Genomic DNA, 24,763 nt, shown 5'->3' on the forward strand with positions numbered 1-24,763 from the left:
TACGGGATCATGCCTTTTGCCAAACACGCACTAGGATTGAGAAAACCCAGAAAACGTACAAAAATGTGGTCCTAGACCAACTTCATACAGGGCAAGCAAAGATATTTGCTTTCTCCTGTGTCCGCCACTGCAGAGCTGTGGAGTCACCGCAGCTCCGGGGGGGGGGGGGGGGGAAACCCCTACTTAGTGCCGGAGGGATTCTGTTCTAGTGGATTTTCCTCGTTCGGGGTCAACGCGATGACTTGTTCTGATCCTGGAGAAGCAGAGCTACTGGGTGTGCCACTCTCATTGCTGACACTTCCTCTGTCTCGGATCGAAAGCCGCGTCCGTGTAAACGGGGGCACCGGTGCCAGGTATTGATCTAACATCTCATTCAGAACGGTGGATCGAACCGGCTTGGGGAGGTAATTGTTCATTCCGGCGCTGATGCATTTTTCTCGATCCCCTTCAATGGCACTGGCGGTCATAGCTATCACAAGAACTTCGTTGACATTGGGGTCTGGATCTTGTCGAAGTTCCCGCGTTGCGTTGTACCCGTCGAGTGTGGGCATTTGCACATCCATCAGAACAACGTGGAAGGGGTTCTCTTCGCGTGAACAAGCACGTAGGGCATCAACTGCCTGACGGCCGTCACTGTAAGCTTCACACTGCAAGCCGAGACCGGTCACAAACTTGACGGCAATTTTCTGATTGATCGGGTTATCCTCGGCAATGCAGACTCGGATCTGATCTCGAGGAACCATGGTCAAGTCACGAACGACGGGAGTGCGGACCGTATTAGTCTCTCCGTGCTTCAGTGCCTTGGGCCATGGTGTTTTCGAAGCGAGATTCTTGGCCTTATTGAAAGATAAGTGGAAGGTGACCATGGTGCCAACGCCGGGGGTGGAATCAAGCCAGATAGCACCGCCCAAGACGTCTTCAATGATGGCTTTGCAAATGCTGAGACCGAGCCCGCTTCCGCCGTAAGATCTTGCTGTCGAGCTGTCTGCCTGCGAGAACGGCCTGAAAAGTCGAGATTTTTGTTCCTCCGGAATTCCAATTCCAGTGTCCGACACAACGCATTCAAGACGCACGCGTCCTTTGCCTTCTTTGGTAACCCTTGCCCGAACAGTCACGGAGCCCTTGGGGGTGAACTTGTAGCTGTTACTGAGGAGATTCATGAAAATTTGATGTAAGCGGACAGGGTCGCCCAGGACCACAAGATCTGGTGGAACCTTCTCCAAATCCTCGATTGTTTCTAAGCCTCGATCCCGGTGGGTATACCGAAGCGCACGAACGACCTCGGATATGGTTTCCTTGATGTTGAGAGGCACGGTAGAAATCTTCATTTTTCCGGCCTCCAGCTTCGAGAAGTCCAGGATGTCATTAATGAGGGTGAGTAGAGTGTCGGCGCAGACACGAATGGACTCGACATATTCGTCTTGCTCCTTGTTCAAAACAGTGCCTTTGAGAAGTTCGGACAGTCCAATGACACCGTTCATTGGGGTGCGGAGATCATGAGAGATGTTAGCGAGGAAGATGGATTTAGCTTTGGCTGCATCTTCCTTCAATTTGACATTGTGTTTCGCTTCTGCCTCCGCCACCTTGGCCTTTTGTTCCGCCTCGCGGGCCTGAGCGAGAGCGCGTTTTTGAGCCTCGACCATGGATGCGTTGGTGGCACTAACTTTGCGGACTTCGCGGAAGAGCAGCGCATTGGATAGTGAGATGCCGATTTGGTTGCAGAGCAAGTGAAGGACCACAAGGTTTCGCTGGGTGAATGAATTGGGTTTACCCTCGATATGGATGACACCGAGTAGATGCTCCGCCTGCATGATGGGCAATGCGATCACAGATTTACCCAACGGGTATCGAGCCTGGTATGCTTCGCTGACATTGGAAAATCGCTCGTCCTCGAGAACGTTGTGAACTAGCACCTCTTCCCTAGTTCGCATGACGTAATGAGAGATCTGTTGTGCCATTTTATCCTCGATTTCGGAGAAGGAAAGACCATCGAGGAAAGCCTTTTGTCCCTTTTCAATATCCCCCGCCGCTGCAACCGTGAAGTTGTCATCGAAATTAGTTGCGATCACGGCGAAATCCGAGCCATTGCAAGATTCTAGGACCATCTCAATCATTTTGGTAAGAAGCTTATCAATCTGTAGTTCAGACGACATCACTTGGCTGGATTCAAGGATGCTTGACAAGTCAATAATATCTGCTGTTGCGTTAACCCCGAACGATGACACTATTGACCTAGTGTAAGTGGGGGCCAATGGGTACTTACCTAAACCAACGCTTGAAATGTCAAGCGAACGTTCGCCTGTAGTGACCCCATTCTGCTCAATCCAGCGTTGCTTCCTATCATCCTCTTCCACATTCTGACTGACATCCATATTTTCTGGACCTGTGCTGCGATTTATCCCCAGGAGTGAGTCAACGGTCTGACATCCGACGTCAGCAGTTCTTGAAGAAGTTGCAGTCTTCAGAAGCCATTCGTGTTTCTCAGTCAATTGGGCTGCTTTGCCAACAGCGCTAATGGCGGCCCATGCAGCGATCGCATCCTGCATCACAGAGCGCGCCGCTCTCTTAGCGCCACGTCGGATTAGGAATTCACCTAGATTCATCTTAGCATGGAAACCATGTGGCAAAGAAAGACAAGTGACGATCATACCGTGCAATTCTAAAGCAAGGGCTTCTTCTAGTGGCCACCCGTGGATTTGACAGTGATCTATAGCAGCCTGAAAGGGGTTAACTTCTGCACTCACTTGAAGATGTTGTCACCCTGGACTTACCTCAAATGCTTGGATCGCAGATGTATGGTCGTTTCGAACTTCAAAGACAAGAGCTTCTAATATCAATGACCACATTCCGTAATTTGCATCGCAAGCTGACCGCGCAAGATCAACCTCAGCCTTATACTTCAGAATCGTCTTCAGGTTCCCATCAAGGTATCCACGTGCAGGATAATCATTGTTCAGGGTGAGGAGAGAAAGCGACAGGTAAAAGTAGACAATGTATGCTACGCGAGCAGACCACAACCTCGGCATGGTACCCATCATTTGAACTCCCACCTCTATGGCTTTGGTGTGATGCCCGTATATGAATAGAGGGATCATAGCCAGGCCCCAGTAGATATCGCGAGGACGATCCGCGTTGCTGGTGTTCTTGTCCAAGAAAGCAATGTACTCACTCGTCCGATGGTGCTCGTCAGACATAATAGTTTCTGGATCACGATAGGCAGTCTTCCCTTGCAGAGCGCGCGCGACCTGTCTGACTGCGACAAGACTAGCGCCTCCACGGGTATCGTGCACCCACTCCGGGACATCCTCCGGGTTCTCGTTGCAGAAGCCTTCTAGTTGAGTCATGTCATGACCGAGGTAGAGCCGTGTCATTGCCATCGACGAAAGGCTGATCAGCGTGATGTACGGATCCCCAATTGAGAGCGACGATTCTACCGAGGCCTCGAGCGCAGGAAGTGTCGATGACAGCGGAACTCGCAAATGACTGACGTAAAGGTTGTGAACAACTGAACCTCGGCTTTGCGTCCAGGGCTCGGGGCAGTGTTCAAGAAGATCTAGTGCATGGTCGCTGAGCTTGACAGCAAGGTTCACGTCTCTGAAACGGCTGAAAGAGACCATAGCAAGGTGAGAGCAACCTATTGAGATCTGCACAAAGCCACCTTTGAAAAGGTGGAGATTCATCATCTCAATGGCCATTCTGTAGAAAGTCAAAGCGTCATCCCAGTAAGAGACGGCCATCGCCTCGGCCATGACTGCACCGATGGTGATCACATTGATATCCTTGCTGATAGGTTTGCGAACGGTGGCCTCCAGGTCTGTCTTTTCTAGGTAGTTTTTGAGGTGCTTGTAAGCGGCATCGCATTCCTCGTAGGTCGTAGACTCTCGAAGGTGCACACCGAGCTCATCGAGACAAGTGAGCAGGGAATCCATTGACAGGGGGTGTTTGCCCACTTGAGCATAGATCTTGGCTTTCACAATCCAGGCCCGCGACTTGCAGACAGCGGTTTTTCCGTACTTTAAGACTTCATCAAGTAGATCAAGGGCTTCGGGATTGTGGCCTTGAGACCATGACATTTCAGCGGTCGCGATGTGTAGGCGCAAAGTCTCGTCATAGTATACGTCGGTGTTGTTATCGTCCCAGGGGCTTTCTTGGAGAAGAGCGATACAATGGCGGAAATACCAAAGAGAAGTTGGTCGTGCACCGGATTGAGCGGCAGTCTGTGCGGCATCCCAAAGAATCTTCCGGTAGTCAAGCCTCTGTACCACACGGGACTTGATTATGCGGGAGGCAAGGCCGACGTGTCGAGCCATGGAATAGCGACTACGGCCGTCATGGTAGTATTTCATCAGTGCCTGAGAGATTATGAAATGCATTTTTTCCACATTACGACCCTCCGTCAAAGATGCAGCAGCCTGGGCAATTCTATCGTTTGCAAACCTGGGTATTATTAACATATGACCAGAGAGTTAGATGGAAACAAAAACCAGAAAGGGTGCATACCGGAACTCATCGTCGGTTTTCCCAGGGATGACGAGGTTTGCTTGAACCAGATATTGGAGTCCAACGACGATGTTGGCCTCCGATTGCCGGATCAAATTTACATTCTGCGGGCATGTGAGGTCCACAGCTTCGTCGTCATCACTAGAATACAAGAACTCGCTAGTGAGGAGTTTTTGTACCAAAGAAAAGGCAAACGGGCTACCCAACAAAGCACTCCAGACAAGTATGGATCGGGCTGCTGCCGGGGACTCCTGGAGACGCCTTGTGATAAAACCAAGCCCAAGGCCTTCGCCATACCGAGGGGCCACAAATTCTGTGAAAATGCGATCAAGGTCAAACTCCCATCGGGAGTTTTTCCACGAATACCAGATGCAATTTTTGCTGTAACAAGTCTCCAACATCATTCGGACATAGAATGGATTTCCTACACTTTTCTCCTGGATGACGGCTGCAAGAGGCGTCAACATAGGGTTGGGGTCTTGGTGCATCGTAGCGGCTACTATTTGCATGATCTCGTCTTCCCCAAGTGGTGTCAATACAACCCTGGAAACGCTAGGGCTGTCTATCTCAAAAAGAGATTTGATAGCCTTGTTCTCTAGGTCGGCATTGCGGCTTGCGAGCATGAGCACACAGGGTATCTTTGCCTTCATAATATTCAAAACCAATTCAAGAGTCTCGTCGTCCGCATAGTGTAAATCATCGACGCATACACAGATCAACCTGAATTGGGACAACGTTTTGAGAATCTCAAGAAAAGTTTCCATAAGTCGCATATTCTTCGAGGCTGCATTGGACAAGAAGAAATCCACTGGGTTCTGCCCACCATCAAGAGCAGGAAGTGCGATACGCTTAGACGGTTCTCCTTTCGTAGAAACCTCCTTGAAGATATGCTGTGCAGCAGAGAGTCTAGGGGATATTTGCTTATCGTTCCCTCCCGACGACATCAACTGCTCAGGAAGTTCCAAGACTCGGTGTAAGGTAGGCCACATTGGCAATAGAGCCATGCGGACATTGTTGTGGTAATCAGTTGTCACATCACGCTCTGAGAATATTTGACGTAGGAGGCTCGCAAGTATTTTCGCGAAAGGCTCGAATGGTACCCTCCTAGCACGGTCCAGCCGTGCAATCCCGATATAACCAAGTTTGCGAATTACCGGCTGAACACGATTCAGCAGATCAGTTTTTCCTATACCAGCAACGCCGCTCAGAGTGATGACCTCGCATTTGCCCGTGCGTCGTGGCTTGTTTGCAGGCTTGTGTCTAGTACCCGACCCATGAGAATCCGCATGTGTATGAGTGTTCGTGCCAGTAGACGGGTAGCTGTCGCGATCTGCATTATCCCAGGATGCGCGTGACTCCACCGGACTTTTTGCCTTGTTTGAAGTAATGCCTGGCCTTGGGGTCGAAAGCGATGACTCGGTACTATGGAGAGACTCGTGAGTAGAGACACGCCCAAGGTTGTAAGCGGCGCCATTGGAGGTCGTTCTCAAGTTAAATGAGCCCGAGTCGCTTGAGACTGAAGCAACCTCGAAACTATCAACGCGACCATCCGAGATTGATGAGCTAGAGCCAACTCCGCTGGGTGTTTGCGCAATGGCCTTTGCATACGCCGACTGCTGGCGCCGGTGGACCTTTTCAACCACGCTGATTATTTTATCATATTCTTCTCGGCGTCCAAACATACGGGACGGAAGGGTAAAGAACGACGACACATCGCGTTGGGCAATTTGGAAGTCTTTCAAGGCTTCACTGTCACCATCACCAAGTAATTCAGAAATTTGCGCCAGGTCACGTTTTACAGAGGATATAGTGTGGTAGCGCTCGTTAACCGCCTTCTGGGTCATCTTCTGAATCACAGCTGAGACTGCATCTGGCACGTCCATGCGCTTCGTCGAAACCGGGGGTAGTTTCTTGCCCAAAACATTCTGCACAACTTCAACCGGGTCGCTTCCAGTGAATGCCGGCTTCCCAACCAGCATCGTCCAAAAGAGAACACCTAGTGCATAAATATCGGTGCGGCTATCCGGTTCCGTGGGCATTCTCCCGGTCTGTTCCGGTGCAATGAACTGCAGCTTGTTCTTGACTCCGAGCTCTTTGGAAAGAGACGACCAGCCCTCGCTCAAGATGTTATCAAAGGATCTCGCCCCGTTTCCCGTATTCATCAACATCACGGATCGTCCTTCACGATTGAAATGGAATGCGTCTCCGCGAATTTCGCCGTGGACGGTTTTGAGTCCATAGTGCAATAGCTCTAGGCAGTCACAGGCGCCAATTGCAAAATCCAGGAATATCGAAAGAGAGACCTGCTCTCCGGGGGTCGAATCGGTGCTTTCAGTCCTACTGCCTGCTGCGAACCAGGCAGGTCCAAAGGCCACCAGCTCGCGGAGCATGTTCGGTCCTGGAGACTCAAAGATAGCCACCAACAGAGGGCCAACATCTCCGGGGTCCCGTGACAGCCGTATGAGATCAATCGGTCGAATGGTGTGGTTGCAGTCCGGGTCGGAGGTTTGCATGATCGACCTTAACATGTGGAATTCGCGCTCGAGTCTCACCACGTGGGACGAGACTCGGGCTACCACCGGAACCCATATAGGTTCATGCTCGCCTCGAGACAGCGATAGCTCACTGCTAGATTCGCTCAGGCTACTCCTCCAGTGGTGACGGAAAAGTGGGCGAGTTTCGGTTCGCGGGGAGTTGCGCGCTAAACTAGACGGTCCGGACGAGGTTGCGGCGGGGGTAGAAACATCGGATTCGACAGAATGGCGAAGTCCATAGACATGCCAGTGGTTATAGGTTGAATGGAATGGTTCGATTGACTGGTCCCAGGTGTACCCTGGCAAATGCGCCAGGCGTTCGAAAAGTCGTGCCGGTGGGAGCGGCAGATCCTCACCGAGAATATTGCTATCCTCCATTTCGGCCGCGTTTGAAATATTCCAGATCTTTGGTCCTCCCCTGTCAGTTCACGGCCATATGTGAACAGTCCTCAAATATAACCGGGGTTTTGTCACTTCCGATACGGGCGACGTGGGGAGAATGTCATAGGGGCGAACGAAGACGAGCTGGGTCGCGAAGGCGGAGGAGGGGGGGAGTTAAAAAGTCGGCTCTTCGTGCAGGTCGAGACAGAGAGGGAAAGAGAAGGAGCAGAACAAAAGAGCGTGGATGTTGTCCACAATGAGCTGGGATCAACAAGATGGCGTGCAAGAATCTGCCTGACTTGTCACGGGGCAACTGCTGTCATGTCCATCGATCAACCTGAGGTTGCAAACGGAGGCACCTGATCTTCTGGGCCGACAAGGCTTGGGCCCATTGCCTCCTGAGGTGTCATTCTGAATAAGCAGGCTCTTAGTCACGGCCAAGGGGTCTCTGTCACGTGCATGGAGGGGGCAAAACAGGCACGACCATTCACGTCGATTCATCCCCAACCGTCAACCCACCCGTTGGTTTCGACTTTCCACGGAAAATAAAACCGTTCTTTTCATTCCCTTATCATTGAACTATTGAAGCCCCACTATAACCGCACTAGGAGTTTGCATCAGTCTAGTTGACTGTGCCTCCGAGAGCAAACAACAACTTGAGCAAACGTCTATTGGACATCAGTGCCATGCATCCCGGTCGAGCCTCGATTTAAAGGGGCAAGGGAAATTAAGCGCAAAACTCCCTTTTTTACATCCATACATAATACATAAGACTTGACTCTATCTATCCGCGCATATCCATAAACCAAGCCTATTACCCAGTTAATCGGTGTAGACACTGCAACGGGTTTCAATATACGGAGTAGATGGGCGATTCTGTGTAAATGAGACTGTGGATACATTGGCTCCCACTGGTGGAGGTTGGAACGGTCGTGGAGGTAATTCCATAGTTAGAAATAATTCAAAATAAATGTGGGAATGGTTCTATCAAAGGGTTTCAGATATATGAAGGGTTTTTTACATACGGAGTATGTATGTACCTCAGCAAAACTGGCCCGTTCGGTTTCCCCAGACTCAGGGATTGCAAGTACTAATATGTTTTTTGATCTTGCTCCAAGCCGAGCTGTACATATATGCAGGAACATCCATAACTAAGAGACGACTGGTTGGTGACGGTTCCGCTGTATGAATATATTCATTGAATGGTACCTTTCTACACCTATTCTGTCGTTTTCTTACATTATGTAAAGGTAAAATGATAATTCAGGCATCTTAGCTAGCAGTATCGAGCATCTTATTTATGTAGGTCTGAATAGCGCTAACCTTTGCATTCCCACTCATGAGGTAACATATTAACCTTGTCAAGACACGTGTGGCTTTTAACCAATCTTCCTTCAGCCAAAGATTGTACCCTCGTGTGAAACTCAGATGAAAGATATCATCCTTCGAACACCCCTCTCTTTGCACTCTGGAAATACTGTTAGCTGTAAATATTCCCCGGGCGATATGAACATGGAGCCCATGAATCCCTGTCACAAAAACCAAAAACTTCATGATCTTGGAAAGATCTATCGCCACTTTGTTTACCTATGTTAGCAGCAAGCTGCCCTAACATTGCACCAACAGTTTCTCCCAGAAACTCGCTCCAGGTCTGTCCTTCAAGCCACTAGAGACATTAGTTCATGGTCTCATAAAGATAGGGATTTGAACACATAATCCAGTGTACGATAGTATTGGCAAACGTTCAGCTAGCGGTCCGACAGTAACTGCACCTTCTAACCTGGTGCCAAATTGTTTGCCACTTATTACATACTTTAACTTGAACCTTGAAGCGGTGAAACTTTAGAAAAGTTAGCTATTAGTAGAAGAAATCACAACAGAAGACACTCACTGGATCTCAGGTTCTCCACGTTTCAGCCCTTCAAGGTTGACATAGATGGTTTTCATTAGCGCCCTGAGCATCATACCCTGTGATCCTATAAGTGTCCGAACCGCTGTTTCTCAGACACATTCCAGCTTTTTTTCGGCAAGGTTATTGTCTCCCTTTCTTTTATGGCATTCGTAATACCTGTGTCATCCAATTGATCCCCATCGCTTACTTACCATTTCTTCAACTCGGCGAAATATGAAGGGAGGTCGTCAAAAAGGCCGCTAAACTTATGATCATTTTCAGGCCAATTAAGCACGTTGATCTCATCTGCAGTAGTTGCATGCCGAAATATCCAAGGAATTAAAGACTCTACATCCCTATCTTCGATGGTCTATTCGGAAATGACACTGCAAAGGGAGGTAGTGCTGTTTCAAATCCCTCATACCTTGTTGAATAACTATTCCCAAGCATAGGTATTAGCTCATTAAGCTCGACGATTTTCGAAAGAATCGAAGCCGGCATTCTACTCAAGAAGTGCTCTTCGTGACGAATAGTGGGAGACTGCAACACAATTCCACGGGATTTGTTCAAATACCTGTTGAACTAGGAATCAAGTTATCTTCAATGCCTTGATTGCGCAAGAGAAAGCGAGAGCTGACCGAACGGTACTTAAGACCCTTGTGGCATAGCGTAACCAGTGACCGAGAATTGGTCTTGGCGTTGGGTTCGTATACTGAGTACAAAAGGCGAGTGTCCAGCTTCTTTCTTTCTATGTACTCTATATGATATGCTAGCACCTTTTTTTGTAACATAGTAGGTGTATAGCAGATAAATTTAGACGATGTCTTATTGATCGGATGAAATAAAGGTACAAAAAATTCAACCCCTCGAACGCATTCAATAGTAGCTAACGTACTCCGTATTGTGGGCATGATCCACCCCTTAATATGTTTTCTATGCGATGGAGTACCATAAAAGTTGGGTCCAGTTGTTGATGCGAACATTTTGCCCTTCAAGTCTCCAGTGCTAAAAGATCGCTGTATCCTTTTCTATTCATGATGCTTCCATCTTTCCTATGATACGGACTAATCAGAATAAGCTTTTTCCTGTCCAGGGTAGTTTAACTCGACAATAGATTAATGGCAATAAATTAATCAAGTTCTTGGAGATTTAATTTATATCGGTGTCTTGTACGAAACTAATGCCACCATCGCAGGCCTGGGTACATATACAATGATATCTTTGCTTAGCAAATTAATTTTCTCAACCTTGCATCTCGGGACTATCTCGGAAATAAGAATTCAGCCCGCTAAACAGAATTCGTATAACTATAGTTCAAGCAACTAAGTAATACTCCATAGTCGGGTTTCAAGATCTTTGATTTGGTGCGATGGTACTCCTGCTTCCCTTCAGAACACGCTGTTCTTTACGGAGGCTCGGCTTCAGATGTGCACAGTGTACCCGATGCGAGTGAACCATGCAATGCTGTTGACTCTTTATTTGTTTATTTATCTTTCATGGAAATAGTGGTCTGGTTTTCAAACACAAAGGAAGAAGGGATAATTGGCATATTCCGATCCGAACACCGTACGGGTGACTTCATGTTATTATGGTAGCAAAAGAGTAACTTCGGAGACTCAGAGTACTATGCTTAGAAACTAACTAATTGATGAAATAACAACTAATCAACCACGCCGCCAACAGTGGGGATCTTGCGGGGACCTCTCTCTCCCAAAGTCGCACTAATGACAGAATAGTAAAAATCCGCAGTTCCCAGATAGACGAGGTGGTGTCAGCCGTTGCGAATGCATCCCTTAGTCTCTCTCCATTCCAGCACTCAGCACTCAGCAGGCCAAAAAAAAAAAAAAAAAAAAAAAAAAAAAAAAAGTCTTCCAGTTCGCTGGGCTGTACCCCATATTTTCCCTTTCCGGTCGGGTGGACAGGACTATCCGTGATGATTGGCGGAAAGTCAACCTTGTTCGGGTTCCCAGGATGAATTCTTTTCCTAAGGTAGATAGTAAGAAACAATAATGATTATAGTGACCGTGAATCGGCCACTAGTTATTTGTTTTCAAGAAATAGCAGACTGTTATCAGGCAATGATAAATTCCGCTGTCTACCGACCCTGGTCTGCGGAAGAGGTAAGAGCAGCCACATGCGCGCAGCTTTGCTTCTCGAAAAACCTTACATTATTATACCCTGGCACAAGTCGCTGTTAGATCCTTGATTTAAATAGTTAATATTAAGGAATTGTGACCCGTTGCTCTGGCCACTGAATTGCCAGCTTATTGTAATAGGTAGACATGGTCATTGAGAAATATCGCCTTGTGTTACCTGAGTTACCTCCATCTGGGTCTTGTGATACTATGTGGGACCAATTCATTTCCTTTTTCCTTCCGGTGAACCCATGCAATCAATATAGGACTGCCAAATGCTGACCCAGCACACTGCATCAGCCATCATAGTTTGAAATATCTTTTTGCTGATTTTGTTCTTGCCCTTTTCCCCTGGGCAGACATTCTTGTTAGATACTGGATCAGCAAGTTGATCATCTATCTTATATATTCACCTCCTCCCCTTTTTTTTCCTCCCTTGGTGTTTCTCTGTTTCTTGGTGACGGGTGCCGCTTTGGAGACTAAGAAAAAAAAATACTCCGCAGGTTTCCCTAGGTATTGGGCAACCTTGGCGGAGGGCCGAATATGGGAAGTCACGAAAGGGGGCATGTGAGTAGTTAATGGTTTTGATCTGATAGTTTGTTGCCCAACTGTCAACTATTTATAAATTATGGTACCTGATAGCTGTTTCGTGGTTTTTACCTGCTTCTCTATCTAGTTCTTTATTAATTTATTTACTATACTCTTACTCCGTAGAGAGTTAAAATAACTTAGCGCCGTGCATTAGCGAGGCATATTTGTTTGTTACCTGTACCATACTGTATACCAAGCTCTATGACGTATGTAGAGGAACGAGAACAACCAAAAGCCCAGGAACATCAATGTTCATCAGGACTCTGGTTTGGTACATATAGATCTGCCAGGCATCTTTCTTTTGAATATGAGGATGTACCTGGGGAACCGATAATCCAACAATATAGTGCGCAAGTAAGAGAGAACCGTAAACCTGGTGGCAGTGGAGAAAGCGCGATGGGATCATGCGTTGTGATTGTGGTGCATCTGGGAACTGCTCGCGCTCCCCCCCTCTCATTATTGTTATGATTATTACTCACTATACATAGCGGACTATTCTACTTCCCTTCCGGCCTCTTCGATTTTGACCATCCTTTCCTTCTCACCTCCCTCACACACCCTCTCTTTGGCAAGTTCGGACGATTCGTTGGCCGTCATACTTGATTGATCTTTCTCGGATCACCCGTCGGATTCATTCTGCCTAGTCCTTCCCTCCCCCATCCTCCCCTGCCGCCCCTCCTCGACCGGGACGAGGAGGCTTTTTCAGCAGCCGCGGAATAGCGAGAACCCCCCCAGGCCACGGCTACGTCATAGGTTGGACCCCCCCGGAGACGGACCAATTCCACACACCCTTCAGCACAAATCGACGATCTGCTGGGTCAACAGAACCTGCTCCAGTGTTTCTTCTTTCTAGGAAAGGTCAGATCAGTCGAACCTTCTCACTTTGCAGTTGGCACATTCCCTTCTCCTTATCACCACCACCTCCTCCTCCCACAGTCCACTATACACCGCTTTTAGTCACCCTGCCTTGCGACTCCGTTTTTTTTTTTTTTACACTTTTCCCCTCTGTACTCGTTATTGTCGTTCCCTCTTATCTTTCTACCAAAACAACCCCCCCTTTAATTCCTACGTATTTTTCCCCCGACACCCTTTATTTTTGTGAACTTTGTTTCATCCTTTGAACAGGGCATATACGAGCATTCTGTTTTTATATCATATTTTCCTCGTTTTTCCTTTGGGGTCCCGTGCCCTTTAGGATTGCCCCTTTTCTTTTCTTCCATCGTGTTTTCTATAAACTTTTTTTCTCTTTTTCTTTTTTTCCCCCCAAAATATTTTCCCTCTGCACTTTTGTCCCTCCCTTATCATACCTTGGGATCTGTGTGAACGTCCAGCCAACCATTTGATTGCGGACCTTTATGTCCGAGAGATGAGTGCCTCATTTGGTTCCTGTGGAGTTGGATTCGCACAGGAGAATTGAATTCTGACCGGCGGTGGAGGAAGTACAGGATGGGGGAAGTTCACGGCATGAGGACACCACCTCCACTTCCATCGCCGGCCGAGGCCCCTTCGTCTGTCGGCGCTCCTCATTCTCACCATGACTCCTCCCACTCAACCTCTGGCTTGGTTCATAACATGCATGATGGATACTCCGCGGATGAATCGAATGGCAAACGGAAAGCTAACTCTCGCAACTCTCCCCTTCTGCATGAACAGGCTGCGAACCCGTACCACACGTCATCGTCCGCAATTCAGAGTACGGATTCGGGAAAGGGGTTCCAAGAGGACCAGGGACGAAGCTCTCAGACTCTGAAAGAACTCCGGAGGCAGATGGAAGAGCTGCTTGTGTATCAACAAATGCAGAAATCCCAGAACCAGAATCTATCTGCGACTCGAGAGCCTCCTTTGTCACAGGCCGATCCCGTTTCTCCGAATCCCCACGAGTCGTCCTCGCGAAAGAGACGCATCTCTAATGTATCGCCCTCGAAAGGTGCAACGTCATCGACAGGGCCGATATCTTCCGTTTCGCATCCCGACTCGGTCGGTTCGGCTGGCACGATCAAGGCCATGGATTCTCCCACTGCAAACCCCTCGGCGTACCCCTTTCCGGACCTACAATCCCAGCCCGCCATGAAACCTCCGCAAGATCCCTCGTTTGGCCACAATCCTTTCACGCTGACGCTTCCCGCCGAGAAACTCAAGATCAATATGACGCCGCAAAGTATCGGTGACCAACAGCCCGCTTCTATCAAAACACCAACGTCACATAGCTTCTTCCTTCCGCCGCAGCACAAACAAGTGGTTGAAGACTTGGTCTACCCCACACCCAACCTGTATGATCTAACCTTGCGATTAAATTCTGATCCGGGGCTAGATTCATGGTGGGCAAATGTCGTGGATATATTACAAACGCACTACGGGGCGGAAAGAGCTTCACTCGCTGTTCCTGGAGACGCGACTGATCTCGAGAACGTTCCGTGGGGTCAGAAGGCGGTGTTCGGCGGAAGCACACGGGCTGAGCCCAATGAACAAACGTTGCATGGCGAGACGACTCAAACGAAGGACAATACCCCTGAAGACGGCGAGAACTCAGAGAAGAAGGGTGCATTCACTGCGGGAACTAATGCAATTAAAACGAGCTCGGCTATGCGGCCTCCGCTCCTCTCACGGCATTCATTTGGAGGTTTTGGTAAAGAGAGGAAACACTCTACTGGGAATGATTCGGACTCGCCATTTAGTCAAAAATCGAAAGTCGAACACAGGCGCGCACAAACCCCTGCGGAAAAAATACCAACTGTTCATGAAGACCGCGCTACCAGTTTCTCTCACTCCATGGATGCTTCCAATTCTTTGGAAGACGATCGCCGACCAGCTGTTTTCCCCACGCCGAGGCCATTAGAAATCGAAGCGGACCCGCTTATCAAGAGGACGGGTGTCGTGAAGCTGTTTGGGCGTACGGGGCCCGTTGTTCTGACCCGGGAATATTCGCAGAACCTGGCCGGGACAACCACGCAGCCTCCAGCAGGGCAGGTTCAAACGCCGGAAGATACGATTCAGGTCACTCCTACAGAACCTCCCCAGCAACCAGAGGAGCGCGTTAGATCCCTATCCAACCCACCTCGAGCCGGCCCCCAATCAATACCACCGATCGAGCTCTTCGACGAGTATGAGCAAGTGCCTCCCTCGCCCTGGTCCCAGTCGCCCGCACCGTCACCGGCACCTCGCGCGCATGCCGACCAGAATCCCTTCTTTGTTAGCCACGCTGTCGATGAAGGTGCATTTGCAAAACACCCGCCGCCTCACGACTATTCAAATCTTCAGCCGTTGGAAGCTATTGGGGTTGACCTGGCCAAATCTGTGGTCCATATTCCTCTTCTGCATGGGGGACGCTCGAAGCAGGCCTCCTCAGCCACCTTGAGGTTCCCCGTTGCAGTTATCTCGATTATTTCGCCCATAATGCCGTACCCTGCGAATCTACGGCAATCACTGACCTATTTTATGCCTCATCTGACAACTTCGTTTTGTTTGGCACAGCACTACAGTCAGCTGGAGCGGCAATTTGCCTCTCGACTGGAGATCCCACGCTACGGGCATCTCCTTGGTCTCGGTGGTACATTTTCTGACGAGAGCAGCGAGCTAGAACTGGTTGCTGGTCTCAGCGGTCACGTTAATTATACGATTGCAGACGACGGGTCCGTTTCGGCCCACGCAAGCCTTTCAAGTCCCGATGAGCGACCCAATTCAACTAAATTCAGTCCCGCCATATCTGGATTCGGAACGCCTGGTTTGGATCTGAACAGTCTCGCAAACCTCCCCAGCGAATCGCCAGGAATCGCTGCTAAAGTGAACAGCGACGCCATCGACAGTTATTTCAACGTCAAGCAACACAAGAGCTTTCGAGAGGCCATCACTCAACATCGCAACCGACTGTCAAAAGCCAAACAAAGTGCGACATCAACTCCCACATCGCCTGGGAGGTTTCTGGGGAAATATCCCGCAGAAGAGGACGCGAATTCGCAAGACCCAGGCGTACTCTTAGTGTCCCCATCTCAGGACCTCAAAGGACCGTCAGTTTTGTCGCCAACGCAAACGGCTTCTCGCCACCCTTCGGGTAGCTCTTTCTACGCCCAGCTACCGCGCGAGTTGCCTCGTCCCTTCACCGACACTGTAGCGCAACTTATGCTGAATTCCGTTCCCCTTCACCTTTTTCTGGCCAAGCCCCAAAGCGGAGAAGTAATTTGGACAAATTCCAAGTTCGATGCCTACCGAAGGAGCCAGCCGCAGGAACAGAAGCTGCGGGACCCCTGGCAGAATATCCACAGCAGTGAACGCGAGCACGTGTCTCAAGAGTGGGTCAATGCTCTGCGGACGGGCTCACAGTTTACTGAACGGGTCCGTGTTCGACGTTTCAACGACGAGTCCGCCTACCGTTGGTTTATCTTCCGCGCAAACCCCCTACTATCTGCGACGGGTGAGGTGCTGTATTGGATCGGCTCGTTCCTCGACATTCATGAACAACACATTGCTGAGTTGAAAGCAACCCAGGAAAGAGAAAAGTTCGCAATTGACGCCAAGTACCGAGCATTTTCCAATTCAATCCCGCAGGTTGTTTTTGAGGCAACTGAATATCGTGGACTGATATTCGTGAATGAGCAATGGCATTTGTACACCGGTCAAAAGCTGGAGGAGGCGCTCAATTTTGGTTTTGCAAAGCATGTGCATCCCGACGATCTGGAGAAATGCGGCCTGCTCTCACTGTATCTCGCCGAATCTCAGGGCGGAACGGTTCCCCCTGAACCCAGTCAACTCTCTGAGGCCGCGAAAGCTGCCGTCCAGGAAAAATGCCTCACTCGTGGGGTCACTCCCGCACTGGATGAACTGGTGAGGCGCGGGGTTGCTTCTCTACAAAAAGATGAGAATGGACGCGTCTTCTACTCGACCGAAATCCGTCTCCGCTCTAAGGGAGGCGATTTTAGATGGCATCTCGTTCGACTGGTCCGAGTGGAGACCAGCAGTTTCGGCAGTGGAGAGGCTTCATGGTATGGCACATGCACCGACATCAACGATCGCAAGAACCTCGAACGAGAGCTCAACAAGGCAATGCAACAACTGAACAACCAAATGGAGTCAAAGACCAAATTTTTCAGCAATATGTCTCACGAGATTCGAACCCCGCTGAACGGCATCCTTGGCACGATTCCCTTCATCCTCGACACGCAGCTAGACACGGATCAGAGACGCATGCTTGATACCATCCAAAATAGCTCAACTAACTTACGTGAACTGGTTGACAACATTCTTGACGTGTCTCGAGTTGAAGCCGGAAAAATGTCACTTGTCAACTCGTGGTTCCACGTTCGATCGGTGATCGAAGATGTCATCGACACTGTCGCGTCTCGGGCCATCGACAAGGGCCTCGAGATCAATTATCTGATGGACGTCGATGTGCCCCCAATGGTTATTGGAGACAGGTTCCGGATTCGGCAAGTTCTTATTAATCTGGTTGGCAACGCGGTCAAATTTACAGCGCAAGGAGAGATTCACATCTGCTGCTCCGTCTACCATGGCCCTTCTTCCTTGTCAAAGAAAACGGAACTGCTTTTGAACTTCGACGTCGTCGATACAGGCAAAGGTTTCAGCGCGAGAGACGCCGAGCGTTTGATGCAGCGGTTCAGCCAGCTGGGACAGAATGGCTCTCAGCAGCATGCCGGAAGTGGACTTGGGCTGTTCTTATCCAAACAACTTGTGGAGATGCATGGAGGCAGACTGACGCCGACGAGCAAGGAGGGTCAAGGCGCGAAGTTTTCTTTCCATGTCAAAGTGGATGCCCCTCCGCCACCAACACCCGACGAACCTCGTCTTGTGCGACAATCCTCCAATACGTCCGAGATTCTTGGGGCGCAGAAGCCCAATTCCCTCCAGAAAATGCTCTTCTCATCAAAGGACTCCGTCGACTCCAAGATCGACTCCTACGACTTTTCTGCCGCACTCGAATCGCCCCTTTCCCAAGCTCCGAGCAGTTCCGACCCTTCGGCGCGCTTTACGTCGAACGCGTCTGAGCGTTCGTCGATCTCTTCGGCTCTCCCTACTCCTGATCTTCAGGCTGCCATGGATCCATTGTCCAAGATCGATACAATAAAACTTGGCGCCAGCTATGCCGATACCCCAGCGCAAGCATCAGCCAATCCGTTGGCTTCGTCGAGCACAGACACTCTACATCCACTGGTTCAGTCATCCACCTCATCTCAAGAACCTCCCGTTTCTAGCACGCCGGCGCCTACGCAAGCAAAACCCGAGGGTAGGAAATCACAAGACCCGTACTCAATACTCATTCTTTGCCCCATGGACAATACGCGCAAGGCCATCAAGCAGCATATTGAGCAGGTCGTACCACATGAGATTCCATTTTCAATCACGTCCACGCCTGATATCGAGGATTGGCGAGACTTCTTCAACGACGGGTCTAGCTCTAGGCTTACTCACCTGGTCCTCAATCTACCTAATGTGGATGATGTTTTGGATGTCATGAATTATGTTTCCGAGTGCGATCCTGCTTCCGCTCCAGCTCTTGTCTTGACATCCGACTTGTATCAAAAACGACAGATCAACTCGAGGATCAAGGAGCTGTCTTCCAGTGGCAGGCGTGTGTATACCGTGCCTAAACCGGTGAAGCCTTCAGCGTTCTCTGCCATATTCGATCCGGACAACCAACGCGATCTTAGCAAGGACAGGAACCAGGATATGGCCCGCGAAATCAACAACAATTTCAAGACCATGTCCAAGATGGTTAAAGAAGTTATCGGGAACAAAGGCTACCGTGTCCTACTGGTCGAGGATGACGAGACTAACCGCATGGTTCGTTGTTTTCCTTCTGAAATCATTTGCTCAATATTACACATGCTAACTCGTATGGGTCCCGCTAGGTTATGCTCAAGTATCTCGATAAGATCAAAGTCATGGCTGAAACTGCTGGCAATGGCCAAGAGTGTACAGAAATGGTATTTTCTAAAGAGCCTGGTTACTACTCTCTCATCATAGTAAGTGCTCTCCGTCTGCTTCGACACAATCATGCGTCCGGTAGCTTACATCTCTTGTTATCAGTGTGATATCCAAATGCCCATCAAGAATGGTTACGACACTTGTCGCGACATTCGTGCTTGGGAACTGAAGAATCATTACCCTCAAATACCAATAATGGCTTTGTCCGCCAATGCGATGACAGACCAGATTGAAGATGCCGCTCGGGCTGGCTTCAACGACTACGTTACAAAACCCATCAAACACAATGAACTGGGTAAAATGATGATGGGACTCCTTGACCCCAACCGGCCATTGCTTCTCCTTCGAGACCGTCTCAGGGAGGATCACGAGAATGACCATCGCGAAGAGTAAGAGCAGATCGCCAGTCTTTGCAACAGGGCACCCTCAATCGGAGTGCTTTCCTCGATTTCATTTTACATGTTGGCTTCTGGGGTAGAGCCCCCCCTTCCTCTCAACTGCGATGTACACATCCCCGTGGCCTCGATGTTTGTGTCATGATGTACCTGATATTGGTTCGGTTGACTTGTTTCTTTCTCACATTTGGGTTGGGGTATTGGCTGGTTAGAGCCACCGGACGGAAAGGCGCCTTGGGACAAATTTTTTGATTTTTCATGTTCTATTCTTCTTATCTTCCACCATTCATCTGCATGCGACATTCAATTCGGAATGATACCTTTTTTAGCATTACGGGGGTCGGAATTTCAGGCTTTTGTTATTCTTTGGACTATCGACCTTTGTGCGTGGCGTCAGTTCTCGGATTTCTTGAGCAATTCTTTTTTTCTCATCCTCTTTTTTTGTCAACCCCTTTTTTTTTTTTTTTTTTTTCTTGCTCCTTTTACCTCTTCTCACATTATGTGACCTTTTTCCGATACCAGCTTACGAGCATGATATTAAACTTCTGGAATTGTATTTGCAGACAACAGAGCGTTTTTTCATACCCTCGATGTTCATTTTTTATATCTCTTTCCATTTTTCATTATTCTTTTTCTTTATATTTTTTACTTTCTCTTCTTTAGTAGATATTTACCGATTGCTTCATGTTTCTCTTCGCTTCTCTTCCTTATCCCTTTGGGTGTGCTCTCTCGATTTTTCTATTGATTATGACCGTGAATGATGCAGAGGCAGATTCTGTCCAAGACTTTACGAGAGAGTATGCATGTATATAGCGCATGCATGCTATGCTGTATTGCGCTACCGAATCTCAAATAATCTAGTATAGTTAGCTCTTTTTTTAACCAGAGAGATGAAATGAAATGAAATGATACCCGGATTTCAATCCCTTGCTTTCATGTTTAGGTTCATCATCAGTATGTACCGTACAATAAAAATGACCTGATCTACATACAAAGAAAGCATTGGTAGATATGTATCTAAGTAAAGAAATATCTTTTTTAAATTCAACTATCACATTATCATCATCACTACCTACTTCTAGTTATCTACTCCGTACTGCTTAAGCAGTAAATAGTTAATAGATAAATATAACAAGCAAGCAAGAAACTACGGGGGGGAAAAGCAAGGAATTCAAAAGATTCCAAATATTTCAATTTCATAATCGCTTTTTATAAGATCCTAACGCATCCAATCAATCAACCCTAGAGACAGACGGATTAGTGATTTCGATTTCGATAAATATGTTTTGTGTAACTTGTGTCGTGTCCGGATGACAGCGAGTAACAGACAATGCAATTGTGCTGTGCTTTTCTTTTCTCTCCGTTGATTTTCTGGTTAGTTCCGATTATCCGGTCTGGATTACCTCTCTTAGCTCTCGAATTATTATTAATCTAATTTTCTTGGGGCTTTCCTGCTCTAGAGGATATGTTGTGGTAGGGGGCCTTTCGTCAGTCGTGGGACTCGGACTCGTAAGTTGTGGAATGGGGGCTTTTAAGGGATGGGAGGTTCGTGTACCCATCTTCAAGCAGATGGAGGGCAGGGCTACTGTTCACTAAGTTCCAATGTATTGGCTGGAATATGATATTCGTGGATGATGTATTGGGTTTTTGCTGGTTCTACGTTCTTTACGATGATTGCATGATGTTTCGCTTTCGTACTTTTCCTTTTCTTCTTCGTCGTCATCATTTTTTGTTGATGTTAGGTCAAGCTCCTAGATGACTTCAAGACCCAAGGAATGAGAAAGCTGGAGGGAATGTCGAAGGGTTTTTTCTTTTTTTCTTTCTTTTCTTTCCCCCCCTCCCTCACTTCGTCCCACGATATAACGCGAATTGACAAGGTTAGTAGGATCGGCTAGAGGTTAGCATGTTTAGTACTACCGTTGTATCGAGTCCTGAATTACATGCAGCGGCTGAAATGGGCCTGCGGGGTGTATGACATATATCGGACAGAAGAGACAAAACGAGGAATGGCGTTTGCCGTTCTTGATGATCGCATTGGATTAGACCGTTGAAGCCCAACGGCGGCAACTCCTCATCGCCGGACAAGATCTGACTGCGGGGATGCTTTGCATGCCTTTGGTCCCTTATGCTCCCTGCTGGAGCTTTTTCGTCCAACCGTATGGATCGCTGATGTTATGAGGGTCGCCAGGCTGAGGAATTCCAAAAAGTCAGGCAGGAGCATGGATGCTGGCAGCCGTTCCAGCCTTCTCGATCCCATCCGTGGTCATCAACCCACTATGTTCTAGAAAAGCCAAAGAGGAGCGAGGAAGAAGACCGGGGCCTGTCTGACGCCCAATGGGTTGCAAAGCCGCAAGCAAGTACGTAGCGTGTCGGGTCTGGCTCTTAGTGGCGGTGAGGAAAAGGACGAGTGAGCAAACGCAACGAAAAGACCGATAGGCGAATTGCACCCAACCCCACATTGGTTGCATCCACTCTGCATTCGTGGACTTTGGGGGGCGGCCCAGAGTCGTCATTGGAAAGCAAGGGAGCCGAAGAAGAAACGGGAAAAGAAGAAAGAAAAAAAAAGAAAAATGGGAGAATGAAAGAGAAAGCAAGACAGAAGTTTGAAGGCGAGAAGAAGCAAGGGTGACGACACCCCGATGGAATTCCTGGCCCGTTGTGTCGTCCGCTGCATTACACATCTCGCCCTTTCCAACGACAAGCCCTAAACACGGACCCCCGTGTTGGGCGCAGTGATTCATGACTGCGGAGAAACCACCCTCCTGTGGTCCTGATCCTGCGAGAGAGTTCCTAATCATGATGAATGGCCTAGGCTGTACCAAGCTGCCAGGTAACATGTCGGACCAGGTCGATACTGCATGGATGAATGTCGAGCAGCATTTTGCATAAGCCTATCAGCAGTGTATTCGCTAAAAGTAAGAAACTCTCCAGTCAATCAACCCGTAGGATCCGATTCCCTTGCCAGGTGGATTGAAGTCATTTCCGCCAAGAAGACAGACACGGCGACTTGGCTTTTCTTCGTTTCTTTCTTTCTGTCTTTCAAAGGGCGAAAAAAAAAAAAAAGTAAGTATTTCTTTTCTTTTTCTCCTCTCTTTCTTTTTGGTCCGAAAAATAGACAAAAGAAAAATGAGAGTCCTCCGCTTGTTGATGGAGAGTCGAAAACGAGCCATGAAGATCATGTCTTCCTCGAACAAGCCCCCTATGGATCTCCCACCTGTCGAGGGTTGGGTCTCTCTGTGTTACCCAAGAATTCGATCGGGTCAAAGTTGGAAAGTAAAAATGAAGGCGCCATTGTAATGATTCGAGTATGTTTTGGGTCCGATGCCGATCAGGCATATTCCCACGGTATCCGTACTAGTAATACTGAGCGGGAAGAGAGCCGCGACCGAACTGAACTGTAAGGCAAGAATCTTGGGAAGAGGTGAGGCAGCAAAGCCGTCGAGCAATGACGAGACCCGCATTAGGGGCCTTTAGGGGCACGATGTCAGTGGGTGCCGCTGTCACTGGCTGTCAATCAACCAAAATTTGGAGTGGTGATTTCTCATCCCGGCGGACGAGCCCAAGTCTGTCTGCCCTCGTTGAAAACACAGGCACTAAAGCATGTCAGCGTAGGGCTTTTTCTAAATCCCTCTCTTTTTAACGATTTTTTCGCCCTTCATCTGTTCAAGTTTGGCCGCTTTCCTTCTCTTCCTTCCCTAGATAGAGACTTGGCTTTGGGCCTTCTTCTTTTTTTTTTTTTCTCTCTCTCTCTCTTTTTTTTTTTTTTCAATCTTATTTTCTCGCTCTCAAACCTGGTTTCTTTTGGGTTTCAAATCCATGTCCACCGTTGCTCCACAAAGCAGGGCCGGGCTGCCTACCTGCAGGAACTCCCATCTTTCTGTTTTCATGTCCGTGATAGATGACCTGGCCATTCATCACTGCTGAGTGTCCTGCAAGTAACATTGAACCGCGTTTTCAAGGTCCACTTTCACACGTTTCCCCTCGAATTTCGCACGTCGACAGCGTTTAAGGCGTTTGTCTATCGTTCCTAGTCTCGGTGCTCGCATAGCTCCCAATTTTTGATAGTAGACAGCCGCCGATAAGCGGCCCGTAACGACGGTCTGAGGATCCAGCCATTCGGATATTCCTTGTCTGTCTTCTCAATATAATGCGCCACGAAGGTATAACGCCATGCTCGTTACACGGCTCAATTTTTGTTCCAGGGGCTACCGATACCATACCATGCCAATTTGACGATCCGAGGTAGATTTCTGCCGCTGAGATCGGACAAGGCGACCCGCATTAGAGCTTCGGAGACATCGTTAATGGTTTTTCTTGCACATCCTTTTAATTTTCGGGTTTTCAGTCCATGCAATGGTGTCCAACGCCGCTAACATTAGATCCCTGCTGTGGCCGTCTCCCATTTGGCGGATCCTGCGCCCTTGGGGGTCTTTCGAGCTCTCTCGCTGCGAATTCCATATCCTGTGCACTTGAGTTAGCGAGGTGAATTATTGAGATATGGTTTCAGAACTAACAAAAAATATTTCTTTTCCTTCCCTCATTAAATCCCGCGACGATCCCAGACAGCCAATCCTGCACCTCTCCGGTCTCCACTTACCTCATATCGCCGGCAGATCCTTGTTGAAATATACCACCATAAATGACAACACGCTAGGTAAGACCCTCGATCTTAAACGTGAAACCGAGAGAAAGGGGCCACGAAGTGCCCAACACAACGTAGCTGACAGCGGACGGCATTAACACCAATCGCGATAAAGAGTCCTCGTCCTTGGTCGGTTCCGTAGTCACGCCATTCTCTTATCACCCTCGTTCAACGGCCGAATAAGCCTTGGAATCCCATCCTCAACATCCATGTTTTCCCAGCCACCCAGCCTCCCCAGTTTAAGGAGGAATCGGATAAGATCGGCTGGAATAGAAGAGCCATTGAGGACTAAAAAGTGAGCTAGAAGAGGGTGAGAGAAGAGAGGGCAATGTGTCCCACGGATGAAAGGCGACGGAAGCAATGAGACGTGGAAAGTATAGAGAACGATACTGCAAGCCAAGTAGCCCCAATCACCGGCGGGAGAAAAGAAAAGAGAGAAGCATCTTCTCCAGCCTCTCTCCCTCTCATTCTCCTTTTATATTCTCCTGGTGGCCCCCAATTCCCCCAATTCCCCCAATTGCAGCCCAACGGAAAAAGAAGAGAATGGAGGCCGAGTTGCGTGCCCGACAAAGTCGCCACAGGAGCGCGGAAGAAAGTCCGAGTGGAGGGAGGAGGAGGAGGGCTGGACCAGTCTCCAGTCTTCGATTCTCCTCCCTAGAGTTTTCGTCTTCCCACCCAGAGCGGGGTCGGTCCGAGAGAAGGAGCGAATTGGCGGCCAGGTAGGGAAAGATGGGCGGAATCGGGGGGTTGGGATTGGA

At 48.7% G+C, this 24,763-nt stretch overlaps 2 protein-coding genes across 2 annotated transcripts; one reads left to right on the top strand and one right to left on the bottom strand.

The window, feature by feature from the left end:
- Positions 1 to 179: 179 nt before the first annotated feature.
- KD926_003054 (putative sensor histidine kinase/response regulator) lies at positions 180 to 7,412 on the bottom strand (the record flags this gene model as incomplete). The annotated part of the gene is made up of 5 exons (XM_053097338.1): positions 180 to 2,197; positions 2,264 to 2,593; positions 2,651 to 2,717; positions 2,772 to 4,437; positions 4,501 to 7,412. 5 exons carry the CDS (start codon positions 7,410 to 7,412, stop codon positions 180 to 182), a joined length of 6,993 nt encoding a protein of 2,330 aa, XP_052958685.1.
- A 6,084-nt stretch (positions 7,413 to 13,496) lies between these two features.
- pkhB (putative sensor histidine kinase/response regulator) lies at positions 13,497 to 19,361 on the top strand (the record flags this gene model as incomplete). Its single annotated transcript, XM_053097339.1, has 3 exons — positions 13,497 to 18,824; positions 18,893 to 19,006; positions 19,071 to 19,361. 3 exons carry the CDS (start codon positions 13,497 to 13,499, stop codon positions 19,359 to 19,361), a joined length of 5,733 nt encoding a protein of 1,910 aa, XP_052958686.1.
- Between the last annotated feature and the right edge of the window lie 5,402 nt (positions 19,362 to 24,763).

The sequence above is a fragment of the Aspergillus affinis genome, assembly GCF_023601865.1.
Source record: "Aspergillus affinis strain CMG 70 chromosome Unknown NODE_16_length_405296_cov_86_143545, whole genome shotgun sequence".
Taxonomy (NCBI): Eukaryota; Fungi; Ascomycota; class Eurotiomycetes; order Eurotiales; family Aspergillaceae; genus Aspergillus; species Aspergillus affinis.